The sequence below is a fragment of the Anopheles bellator genome, chromosome 1, assembly GCF_943735745.2.
Source record: "Anopheles bellator chromosome 1, idAnoBellAS_SP24_06.2, whole genome shotgun sequence".
Classification (NCBI taxonomy): Eukaryota; Metazoa; Arthropoda; class Insecta; order Diptera; family Culicidae; genus Anopheles; species Anopheles bellator.
The window spans coordinates 35,779,373-35,792,752 of NC_071285.1; the positions used below are offsets into that span (position 1 = coordinate 35,779,373).

General features: G+C 44.3%; 2 protein-coding genes across 2 annotated transcripts; one reads left to right on the forward strand and one right to left on the reverse strand.

Annotated features, from left to right (window-relative positions):
- Positions 1-131: 131 nt before the first annotated feature.
- On the reverse strand, positions 132-888 carry LOC131216322 (spore coat protein SP96-like). Its single transcript, XM_058210774.1, has one exon. The coding sequence runs from the start codon at positions 861-863 to the stop codon at positions 261-263; it is 603 nt and encodes a 200-aa protein (XP_058066757.1). The 5' UTR covers positions 864-888; the 3' UTR covers positions 132-260.
- A 2,982-nt stretch (positions 889-3,870) lies between these two features.
- Positions 3,871-4,336, forward strand: LOC131216817 (uncharacterized). The gene has a single exon (XM_058211397.1). The coding sequence runs from the start codon at positions 3,901-3,903 to the stop codon at positions 4,228-4,230; it is 330 nt and encodes a 109-aa protein (XP_058067380.1). The 5' UTR covers positions 3,871-3,900; the 3' UTR covers positions 4,231-4,336.
- The last annotated feature ends 9,044 nt before the right edge of the window (positions 4,337-13,380 follow it).

Genomic DNA, 13,380 nt, shown 5'->3' on the forward strand with positions numbered 1-13,380 from the left:
ATTTCAATAAACACGTAAAATCAATTGTTTTGTTCACTTCTCAGTCATTTTCGGTATCCAAAATGCTCATTCAACCGATTTTTTGTACTCGCGATGCTGAAATATTTCTGAATGGAAATATTTCACACGTGAAATTCGTTTGGAATTTGCGTTTATATTTTCGGTTATAGTTAAAAAATTGCACATTGTTGCGGTAACAAGTTACATGCTTTAATAATGCTTCAGCTTTGTTTTGAAATCAACATTCTTCAACGCCAATTTTATCCGGTCGTGGTTGATTCGGAAGCCTCCGTGGTAGTTGCAGCTTCCGTTGTCGTAGCCTCAGTTGTTGTGGCAGCCTCCGTAGTTGTGGCAGCCTCGGTTGTTGTAGATTCCGTTGTCGTAGATGCAGCAGTCGTTGTGGTAGCATCTCCAGTAGTTGTAGTAGCCTCAGCTGTCGAGGACTCGGACGCGGAAGTGGATGTAGTAGGTGCAACGGTTGTCGTTGTGCGACGTCCGAATGGTGGACGTGGCCACCACCAGGGCTTGCCTTGACCGCCGAACGGTGGTCGAGGATGCCATGGATGTACAGGCGGGCCCCCGGGAACGTTCCACCAGCGGCCCGGTCCTGGCCGATGGCGTCCGAAGACGTGCAAGGCGATATTCTCTAGGTTGCCGGTACCGGCCGTTTCAATATCGGCGGAATCACCTGATGCGTCGTTGTCGTTTTCGGACGAGTTACTGCCACTAGAGTCACTACTCTGCTGCGGTGGTCCTGGTGGAGGCCTAGGCCGACGACCCACGATGTTTGGGAACTGAGGATTGCCAGCTACTGCAGCTACGGCAATAGCAAATGCTGCAAAGAATAGTAGTGAAGCTTTCATTGTGCCGATTTTGTTCGAAGCTCGACCCAGGAACAATTGTGTTGTACTCCGAAAATGCTCTTCTTATAAACCCAGTTCGGAAACGGAACTGTGCAACTGTGCAAATATTTTGAACGATTTTTATAAAACCCATCATGCATTTACATGAACTATCGAACTTCGTGATGCGATAGTTCAATTTGTATAATGCAGCCGTAATTTGCGTAAAGCCGAACACAATCGAAAGAAAATTGATTTTGTGGGTAAGTAAACACTGGAGATAATTAAGAGCACCATTATTACTCCAAACAATAACTGAATTAGACGTCATTGGGCTACAAATTAGCATTGCATTGGGTATTCGAAACAAAATCCAACGGTGTGCAAATATTGAATCAATATGGCCGCATCTTTAATTTCGCATAGTAAGGTTAGTAAGTTTCCTGTTCTCGCATAACGCCTTCATGCGCTTGCTATAAAATGGCTTCGTTTGACCAATAAAGTCTGTAACACTTCGAATCCGGCGGACATGATTTAGGTCTATCTCGGAGTTGGTTTAACTTAGAAAACATGTGAAGTAATCAAAATGAAGGTATTTTATTGCACTTTAAGAGAAAAATATGGGAAAATTATTCCGTCGGTTGTCTGATGAAATCTCGAACTTTCTTCGGAATTCGCGCCATCATTTTCCGCACACACACTTGGTCCACCTCAGCGGCTAGTTTATTCCAGTTTCTGGCCATTTGTGCACCATTCCGCATCACCTTACCACTCTTCTTCATTTTCCTTTTCATTGTTGCCCAGTAGTTTTCGATTGGGCGGAATTGTGGACAATTTGGTGGGTTGCTCCCTTTTGGGATGAAATCCACCTTGTTGTCACGGTACCACTGAATCACCTGTTGGCTGTAATGACAGCTTGCCAAATCCGGCCAAAACTTAACAGGACCTTTGTGTGACTTAATGAACGGTAGAACTCGCTTTTCGAGGCAGTCTTTCTTGTATACGGTAGAGTTCATCGTCTTGTTCGTGATGAAAACCTTGGTTTTCCGTCCACAGCTGCAAATTCCTTGCCAGATCATAAGTTTCCGTGCAAATTTATCAGCGAAAACAAACTTGAATTTAGCAGGGACATCACCCCGTGCTGTGGCGAGATAAAATTTCGTACCGGGTAACTGGCCAAAATCCATCTTCACGTATGTTTCGTCGTCCATAAGCAAGCATCCTTTTTACCTCGTCAGAACCTTCTCGTACAACTTTCTAGAGCGTGTTTTAATGACTAGGTTTTGCTTAAGTGTCCTGTTTGGATGCTTACATGTAAGGAAAAAACAGTAGCTTTTTCGTAGACAGTAGCTCTGGACATTACTTTTGCTGCGATCACATTTTTTTACAAAATCCCGAACCGAAAGTCCAGGATTTGCCTTGATTGATCTCAAAACCTTCCAGTTCAGCTGCTGGTCGTATTTTCCACTACGATGTCTACTCTGAATCTATTAGTCTACGGTATTGGGTTCCCAAAAACGGCAAAGCACAGCATATCCAGTTGATTTTGGGAGTTTTTGTGTTTTCGAGATTTTTAAACCAGACCACGTGGCGTTCTCGACGTAAGTGTGCAGAATTTTTTTTCTCTTTTCGAGTTCCATTAAGCATAACTTTCTAACAACTCCACGTATCAAGATAAAACTTTCAGCATTGAAAGTTGAATGTTTACTGAAGACATAGCTGTCAAAACATTTCAAATCCGACCACTAGGGGCGCTGTTCTACAATTGACAATTCAACCGGATTCGAAGTGTTACAGGCTTTAACAGCCAGTATCAAAAAGTGTTGCAGCTTTGAACTATATCAAACACTATCGGAAACAATAACGCTTTTGACCGACCGATCGACTCGCCTTTGAAAGGATGAATTTTATTCTGCTGTTCGCATCTATCCTGTGCATTGCATTCGTTTGGGGTAAACCAGCTGACCAAGGATGTGTCTGCGAATGCAGTAATGGCTACGGTAGTGGAGAAATCTCCGTGAATGGCACAAGCAGGCACTTCAATCGCACTCACCCGTTGACCAGCAGCGAGCAAAAACTTGTGGATGATATACTTGCCACCATTCCAACATTTCCACCGGGCTTTCCATTTGCTGGATAAAACCACGAAATGAGATGAAACACGAAATAAAATCAGCTTAAGTCGCATTAAGTCATGTGTGATTCATGTCTTCAGTTTTAACGAAAGAAACTAAATTTCAACGAATGAAACTGATGAAACGATTAAGGTTTGTGGTCATTGTTATTATTTTGCTCACACTAATTTAAGAAAGTGAGTGAAGTGGTTGTTTTAGAAATAACTTCATATAAGTTTTTCTTTAACGGTCACGTACATTATTCCTTTATTTTTTCCAAAATCAGAATATATTATTTCCGCATATTTCAAAAATATTTTTTGTGAGAGAGTTATTCGTTTGTTATTTAATTATCCATTCTTTGGCAGATTTTGTCTAAAAACCGTTAAAATATCAATAATAACAAATCAGTTCATAAATAATTACAAAAATGTGGCAGGAAATAAAACGCCTTATCAAAATGCACTTAACTTTCACATTTTTAACTATTACACAATTACCTTGGAAACTGTAAAAATGTAAGAAAACTTTGCGTTTTACAATTAACAGTGTCATCGTGTGTTATTCAAATAAATAACAAGTATCCATTCTTTTACAAACAATTTGAGTTCAGAATGTACATTTTCCATTGATGTTCACAACATATGTATAAATAATGGCTTACACTAATTTAAGCAAACGAATTCGTGACGGGCAAAGAACGGAGTGTACTCATGTTGAAGATCGCTGCACTCCGAAAACCAAAAACGTGATCGTTTGAAAATATTGATTCAGTTGGTTGTTTCTCAAGTAATGGATTCTAATATATTCAAATGTTCTTCCCATACGAAACATGCAGCGAAATATATGGCGAATATTGCCCAACTCAATATAAAAAGAAGCCTTTCAACCGTTGTGGTCAGTTGAGTTTCACAATCGCTAACGCAACTATCACGCAGCTCAGAATGAATTACTTTTTGTTGCTCACAACCGTTCTCTGCATTGCCATCGCGTTGGCCCTGCCTACTCCCCAGGAGGTCATTGCCAATGTGGTCATCACCTACCAAAATGGAACAAGACGAGAGTTTAACTACACCTCCCAGGCGAACGGCACCCGCCAGCTGCCGGACATTTTCGGCATCTTGTCCAACTTTACGCAGCCGTTCAACTTTACACCTCCAAAGCCACCAACCATTCCCCGGATCTTTCCGTTTCCGCAGATTCCGGGCCTCAACTTTACCCTTCCACAGTTTGGCCAAGGCTTGAGCAATCCGTTCAACATTTTCTCCGGATAGTGTATTGTGGATCATCTGCGGCAGTCAAGTGAACTTGATCGTGAAAGTGTCAACCTACTTCCCGAAGTAAATGAGCCAATAAATATAAATGTTATGTAATCACTAACTAGTGGTGTGAAATGAAATGTTAAGCGATCTTTAACATTCACTCTAAATTGTAAAAAAAACCCTTTAATTAAATTTGAACTCTAAAAGCTTTCGAACTGATATCTTTATATCCACGGTGCTCCGACGACTCCACGGTGGCCGGAAATCGGGACGATGGCGATCTATTTATCCGGTGGCGGTACTCCCGGAAGTATCCCCGTCAAATCAGTAGCTGAGTTAAGGAGGGTTTGCTTCCGGTCGTCATGCTTCCGGTGGAGCCATCATTCGAGGTCTGAGTCGAGACCGAGGTCTGAGACGTCTATTCTACCATTCACGTTGCCATGAACCTCGTATGGACACTTCACTTCACAGTTCTAAGATTAATTTACATTTGGTGTTGTGTTTCTCTCTGTAATTGTTGTTGTTGCTTTTAATTGGGAAACTATGCAAAAAACATTCAACCGTTCTTGATAAGATGTAATGAGTGTAATCATTCAACGATTGTTGTAATCATTTTCTTACATCCCGAAGCAATGTTGGATATCTTCAAACTACGAACAATCATTTTTACCAACGACCAAAATAAAATGCTTAAACTACTGACGCACGTTCCATTTCTCTTGTCGCTCCTCGTGATCGTCATCAAACACTGACCCAATTGCCACTTTCTTGAATGGCGAATTTAAACTCATGTTTATTTAATTTTGTTGCCTTTACACAGCTGACTGGTCTGACTGGGTTCTTATAAAAAGATATCGTTCATCAGCAGTTCGGTTCATAGCGAGATACCCCTTCCGGGTGACGTTGGTATAATTGTTTATAAACAGTATTTGCAATAAGATCGAACTGGACTCTTCCACGCAGAGGCTGTTGAAGATTTCAAGGCTGTTATCAGTGAACAAAAAGAGGCAGGAAGTTTGACAAAATTTTTCTAGTAGTATATACATAGAACCTAGTACAAAAATACATAAACATAACGAAAGCCCATCATTCTCTTTAATGTTTTATCATTACCGATCGTAAATCGCAAATCGGAACTCACGAAGTTCTTCCACTAGCAGAGCTCATGGTCAAACGACACTTGACAATTTAGGCTCTAGCTCGCCAGCCAACAACCAACGAATCACCGGGCGAGCGTTTAGAGCACGTAAATGGTGCCCATTTTGATTGATGCTTAATGAAACAATAGTGGTAATCATCATCATCAGCCATTGATGGTCATCAGAATGATATCTTCCCGAAGTGGGCTGCAGCCACGATTGCCCCCACCGGGATTCACCACAAACAAACAGGAACACTGTTGATCGCGCGAATTCCGTTACATTGATTGGAAGCACCCGTCCGGAATCTGGACTGGTTTTGTTCTGGATTTGAGTGGAAAAAGGAGAAGCGAGCGACTCGCCTTAAATTAAGACCTTGCCCAACCCAGGTGCACCTAGAACCGCACCGCGGCTAGAAGTGGCAATTTATTTATTATACAATTACTATTCCACAACCATTCCGTTATGTTGACCAGATAGGCGATAATTTAATTTGTAGCAATAATGGTAGCAACGGTAGATAACTTCGTAACTTCCACTTCGGGATGGGCATTGCGTAAGAGCCACTTTCTCCCCGACTGTGGGTTGTTTTACATTTTCACTTGTCCACCCGGCACGAAACATCGAAACAATTGCCTTATCAGCTGGCAGACGTTGCTGCCCCATATTTGGGTCATTTCGCAAAACTACGAACCTTGGGGGGCTTGGGCGTGTGGGGCACACATATTTAATGCACAAATCATTCACCATGCCAGCGATCGCGTACGGGTGATTAGAGTGGGTTCGTCAGCGAGCATAACCCAGTACGTTGACGTATTAGCATTTCGCCTCATTGATGTGGCACGTGGTCTAGCAGTTCAAATCATCGCAGGGGCGCGTTTTGGGGCGCGTTGCATAACCAAAAGTATGTTGCAATGCTCGATGCAAATCGTGTGCTGTGGAGGCGCCACTGGTAAAAATTAAACGTTCCCCCTTACCAAAACGAATACTCGGGCTTCGATGGTTTTTGGTGACACCCGGGTAAGTGTCCGATTGATTGATGAGGAATCTTATGCTACGTTACGTGCGCTGTTCCCGTTAGCGTCCGCAACCTTATTTCACATCCTGCCGTATTTGTATTCTTATAACGTTGTGGGACATATTTCACCGCGGTGCACGTGCTGACTCTTCGACCTTCTTTGGGCATTTCCTCATTTCGGTACCAAAACTTTGCCGTAACGTGATCGATAGCTGATCGGCGGTAGGTGATGTACACTGTATGCGAAAATTTCGTCGTTTCGAGGGTGATTTTAATTAATAACAAGTCCTTAGAAAAGATCATTCCAATATTAATTTCGGTAGCTCTTTAAGATAATTGAATTTGTGCAAAGTCAATTCGAATGTCCATAAATGTTGAATCTACGAAACTAATAAAGCAAACTCGAAACCCGGTTAATGGCTAGTTGCCACACTCATTTCATAGACTTATTCCATGAAAAATCTTGACTATTTCAAAGCAAAATTGTTTGCTTCAATTTTATGTTCTTGTCCCTTATTCGTCGTCCCTTTGGGAAGTCGATCCATTTCCTTCTCCGCCAACATACCCCCGAGCAACGAACGGTGATATCCGCCTTAAACACACTACAGTTATAGTGTGATAACCCGTAGAAGGGCGATAAAAAAAGAGAATGAATGTTTATGCAAAACCCCACACACACATACACACGCCATTAACAGCCGTTAAAGTGTGTAAGATCGTTTGTGGGTCGATTTGTAAATCTCCGCCCGGTGGCGCTCTCGAGGCTCATTTTCTTTTGTGGTTCCTCGTGCGTCTGAAGCCCTCTCCCTCCCTTGGGCCACTTGTGCACAAAAACGGTCCGATCCCTTCGATCGGATCGGTTCTATAACTGGAGTTTCTGGAGGTGCAAAAGACGATGGAGCGAAGCGAAGCGCGAGATGCTAGACCGCAAGTGGCCTGCGAGGTTCCGCAATAAGTCTCGAGCCCGTTTTTTTGTCTGCTCTGGTACTGGCCACCCTACGGCACGGATGGTGCATGTCGAACTGAGCTGAGTAATGGCCACGTTCGTTGTAATTTACATCCCGGGCGTCTTTAATTAATCCTCGCCACCGGGTGGAACCTAGGAAACGACTGGCAGGGGCCAAGCGAAACGACTCGGCAATCAAACGACTAAATTGTGCGTGGCCGCAGCACAAGGCACTGCTCCCGTCCCTATGCTCCTGGGGCTACCGGACTTTTTTGTCGAGTTTTGATTTTAACATAACCTGCCGACTGCCAACGGTTTGTTGCACTTTGCACAATTTGTACGCCCGTTTGTCGGCCCTCGGGGTCGGCCATTTTCACCGACGAACAAAAAGAAAAAATGGATGGGAATGATTCAGGAGATATTTTAATGAGCAAGAATTCGAGTGAAGAATGGCATCGGTGCAGCAGGGAGCAACATAACGGACCATGGTCCGACGGAAACGCATCACGGGCGCATCGTTGGCAATTATTGACCGTCGACCGATAAGGAAATGTTTCATCAACGGAGCATTCGATTATGCTGCACGCAAATGAACTGTGCGAATTAAGAAGTCTTGTTTGCGCGGTGGATGACGCTTCTGGGACGTTAAGGTAACTGATAGTGCTCGTTAACCGAGATATTATGCAAAGCGGAAAACGTCGGAACGAGTCAAAAATAAGATCAATAACACGATCGAAACGTCGTGGGGAGTTAAGGCATAAAAAGAAACTAAACTTGACGCAAATCCGATGACGGCCCAGAGACGATTCTTGGCTTTTTAAGGTCCCAGCCCACGGTCGGTGGAAAGGCGCCAGTCGAGAGATTACGAACCGGACGAATCTGTGGGTCGCTAAGTGGGTCACTTCGGGAGGGTCGTTGTCATTTGACGCTTTCGGGAAGATGATCTGGTGGTCTGGGGACCGAAAACCGAAAAAAAATCGAAACAACAACTATCCCAAAAATGGGAAGCATCCTCTTCGGTCACCGGGAATGACCCGTTTCCGCTCGGAAGACATTTACTGCCGCGACGTCTTGAAGATCCCGCCACGAACCGGCCGGCTGTTCGGAAGTGGTCCCCTCTTCGGGTGGACCGCGGCGCATCGTTTGGCTGGGCGCTTGTTTTCCAATTCCAATCTGGATTGGTGATGGGCCGGCCTCGGCCAGCTCGATAATTTACACCACCGTGTCCCGAAGGAAGGAGGTCAAGCCTCCCACTTAAGGAAGCCACCCAGAAACAAAGAAACAAATTGCGGAACGGCCGCAAGATTATCGGCAACATAAGTGGACCCGTAACGAGCCTCGCGAGCCGGTGTTGAGAGCGGCGAATAAAATATGATCTCCACTCGCTCTCTCTCTCTCTATCTCTCTCTGCACCGATACTCGAGTCCCGGCAGTGGACAAAGGGATTTTCTTTCCCAGTCTGCTACACCCGGAAGGGAGGTGTTTCGCGTGATCACAATGCGATTATCTGAATGTAAGCATCATTATGCTCTCCGGGGACCGGCAGTCGGCATTGCAGTGAATCGACGTAATCAGCTGTCCCCTTTTCGAGGGGGGGGGGGGGCTCAGGGCAGCGAAGTTACATACGTGATCCGTGACCTCGTGAACCGCTGAACTGCACGGTCATCATGATCGTGAGCGATCAGATCAACTTCGGGTTGATAAGAACGCTCAGCACAGTAGGTGGTAGATTGGTTTTGGTTGTGGTGGCATCGTCTCAAGAATGTCAGAGGTCCCCCCTGAAGGTCCAGAGCTCCAATACGCGATGGATAGGGAAGATCGGAATCAGCCAAATCAGGTGCGTGTTGCCAAAATTATCTTCCATCCCATTCCTGGGTCGGCGTACCGGTTATCGAATTTTGGGCACACACAGGAAACCAGCTTCCAGGCTCGTCACGATCCACACACACGCGCATAATGGCGGCCTCATTCCGATTGGTAACTTTCTTCCCTGACCTTATCGTCTGATGCCGCGATCCGGTTTGCGGTGCGAAATGCGGCCCAATCCACCTATATCGGGTGATCGCAACGGATCATTAGTCGAGTAGTTCGATTGGAACCGGCCGTCCTCCTTGGAGCTATGCAATAGTGAGGCCAGAAAATATCGGGAGTTTATATTTATTCTTCAAAATCTATGCCATCACCTTTAAAACAATCAACACTCAGCGCAATACTGTAAAAGGTGTTCATGGAGCGGTCTGTTGAGTATAGCGAATAGTTTGCGTCGAAATGATCATGAATTGATCACCAAAATATGATCTTGTAATATAGAACTTTCTCGTGATGCATTAAGTCTCTCTGGTCTTTTTGGCGCACCGGATGACGTCATCGACGCCGAATTTGGAAGGAATTCATGATGCACCCCACCACGATACTCGAAGAAAACTGTTTCCCGTTTGTTGTTGACCACAGCAGTACCGTATTTTGCCGTGTATAACGCGCACCCATATTTAAGAGAAAAAAATTGGAAAAAAAGTTTTTTATTATACATTTTTCAGATATGTGATATCCAACAAATATCAAATGATAATAATGTATTATTCTAAATGTTCTTTAAATATTCTAAAGTAGACTAAAGATAAAATGCGTATACATTGCAAAAGATATACTAGTATTTTATATTTCGTAATAATCTTCAAACTCAGATTCACTGCTGTCTGACAAATTGATATTCTCTAATTGCTCTTCAATGTACTCCTCATTGTCACTCTCTGAAGAGTTCTCATAAATTGCGATATCTTCAGATTCATCCATAGCATTGCTGAGGCCACATTTTTTAAATGATTTCACAACAACTTGTTTTAACTTCCAGCCATGACTTAATGACGATATTGTATGGATAATTATATTCCTAACAAATGTTTCATTTCGTAATTTATTCAATAATACCATAAAATATGTAAAATATGTAGAGGAGACAAAATTTTTACTACCCCTGTATAACGCGTACCCAGATTTTGGAGCTAAAAAGTTGAGAAAAAGGTGCGCGTTATACACGGAAAAAGACGGTAATACTTAAAACTCTGGGTTCAAATCGTAATGCCTCACCTTGAAGAATAATGTTGATGGAATGTCGAATTACGGTTTTGTTTATTTTAATTATTGAATTATGTTCAGTTGGATTTTGGTACGAGCAACACTAACGATTTGAGGCATTGATCATCCACCATTAACTCACTACATTTTTTAAAATTTCAACTTTTTATGTTACATCCGCTAAAGTCAATGAATTAGTAAAAATTCATAGGCAATAACGCATTGTCAAAATAAGGGTAAATAATCACGAATGATTTGCATCTACTTAATGGCTCAATTCCACAGTTCCGCATCAGTTTGCAATACTTTTCCCGAATCCGAATCGATTCCGTCTCCAGATCAAGTGTACGAGATGATTAATTCAGATCGACCTCAAACTCTCTGACCTACTCCCAGAGCGGCTCACTGTCTAGGGCTTAGGACTGCCTTTTTTGGGGGCTCGAGTGGATAACTGGACCGATTCAGGTTGATAATTCGATTTCGGATGTTGGCTCCCTGGCACGTTCCAAAGCAGTGGATACGCCAACGCCGTCTGACGCCAACCGTCACTATAGAACCGGTTCTGAATGCGCCGGGCGGACAAGCGTGTCGCCTCGCGCCGGATCGGATTAAATGGTTCGGATTAAGGCGTGCCACTCTCGAACTGATTAACTTTGACCAGCGATTAAGAACGCCATCATCTCGCTGATCACCGCGAACACCGCCCCGTCCCATGTTGACAGACGCTCACACCGGCTTCCCCCCTGGGGGCTAAGCGATCGATTTGTGGGGCAGTGGGATTTTTTTTTCGGCGCTCATTGTTGTGGGCGCTTTTTCGATTTCCTTCCAATTTTTGTGTGTTCTTTCGGTTGGTTCCGGGCGAACTTTCCGGTGCGAAAATTGGATCCGGCGCAGACGCACGACCCAATGTACCGCAATCGATATCGGAATCGCACGCGCTGTCGCGGGAGAGGAGAAGAAGCAGAAGTAGGCAAGCATGCCAAGATGTCAGATCGGAGCATAATGGAAGCATAAATTGCTTTCCTTCCCTCTCTATTCGCTAGACGGTGGTTGCGTAACATGGCCGGATGTTTGCGTCGTGCGCGGTGGGTCAAGTGCAAGGGTGATCGCCATGATGATCTCCTGAGTCATCGGAAGAACAGCACGACTTCGAGGTGCAGCCACCGAAATTTGCAAAACAATGGCCCAACATACGGAAACGATGGACGATTCGATTTGCGACACCAAAGTGGGCCACCAAAGTCGGCACCTTTGAACCGATTGTGTTCTGATGCTGCTCTGGAGGGCTTTTACATTACAACCACACACAGGAAATACGAGCCAACCGATAGCGCGGCGAGTGGCCGCCTTTGGGGCGGAAATTGTAAACATGCGCCCACCACTCACCACCACGGGGGGACCAGAAGCAGTGCGTTTTGGGGTCAGATATTCATTGCCAACGATGCCCACGATGACGATGGGTGACGATGCTCTCGGTGAAGAGCTTTCGAATCACTCGAACGCCGTTGGCTTCGTTTGTTATGCTTTGTGTTTCCGCTTTTCGGCGCGGCCCGATAGTGGGTCACCGGTGGGTCGGGGCCACAGGGTGACTCATCTGCCGGCCGACAACGGGGGGACAACGCCGTACCGGGGGCTTTGGATGGCAAAGCGAGAATCGATAATGGCCCCCAGACCGGAGACGGACCGGAGTGAGATCAAATGTTGTGCCCGAAAATTAACGGTAGCTCGCCGCGACGATCGTTCCCGGTCACACCTCCGTGTAAATTGTTTGTCTTGCCTCTCGGCGAAAAGGTCCAATGATTAGTGGGAGGACCTCGGGGCATCGTTTTTTAGGGCTGACGATTTCCTAAGGCCAAACAAAACCACTCCTAGGGGCCCTGTGGGAATCCCACAATTTATTGGGGGTTGCACTTCCATGGGATGAACGTGGGGGGGCTGTCCGCTGCCACCGGACCGCTCCAGGGGCCGTCTCCGATTGTGGGAATAAAAGTGTTACGAACACTTTACGATCGGCTATCGGCCACTCGGGGGGGAAGGTGTTTTATGGATGCATTTTAACGCATTAACCCAGAAACGAAAGTTCCTGTTCCTGCGTGTGGTAGAACCCGATGGGCACGATTACTGATCGGTCACACTCTGAATGGTGGGCCCTTTCGGGATAGCCCCCATTTCTCCTTGGCAGACCACATGTTTAATGCATTGCAATTTAAATTCATTATCAAACAGCTCGCTCGCGTTCGTGGCCGGACTTGTGATGAACTATTGCACACGGAAATGGTGTAATAAAAAGGGTAAAAACAAGCAGCGGCACACGAGTGGCCGCCCTGAGCGTTGAAAGAAGCTTCAAGCTCACAGTCTCTCAAATGATAGTAACTACAACAACGAGGATCCGTGCTGAACTATGGGCGTACATTAAGCGATTTTAAAGTTAAAGGATTTCAGTTATGTTTTCTTAAAATAGATAATATACCATGAGTAATCCTATCAAAGTCAAAAGAGTGATAAAACTTGCTCTTTTAAGCCAACTTTTACTGACTACTATAAAGCGATCGTTTGCATGGTTTTCAAACGATAATGTGCTTTTATAATAAAGCCAATACATTCTTCTTTGATATAAAAAAGCAAATGTTCTAATTTTGTTTAGTTTTGCCGGAAATTCAGAACAATACGAAGCAAATGCAGTTTATCAAATTCGCTAGTACAGCAAACACCTTCTCCGCATTGGTCTGGATAAACTAGGCATTAAAATTGAAATTTACTTTGTTTTAATGTTTTCAGCAAGCTTCACTTGCTAGTTTTTGCTTGATCGCTATACAAATGGCCATACAAAACCATACGAAAAACGCATTACCTTGAATTGACAAGAAAAATGGCGCGAAAAGAATGTAATTATGAGGCATAATTTTTTGGAAGGATTGGAACGTTAACTTGTTAGTCAGCATGCAATATTGATATGAGTTTGGATGGAAAAATAAATTGTTTTT

Bases quoted from the DNA above. Each gene is read 5' to 3' on its own strand.
- LOC131216322 (XM_058210774.1), bottom strand. From the start codon at position 863: ATGAAAGCTTCACTACTATTCTTTGCAGCATTTGCTATTGCCGTAGCT.
- LOC131216817 (XM_058211397.1), top strand. From the start codon at position 3,901: ATGAATTACTTTTTGTTGCTCACAACCGTTCTCTGCATTGCCATCGCG.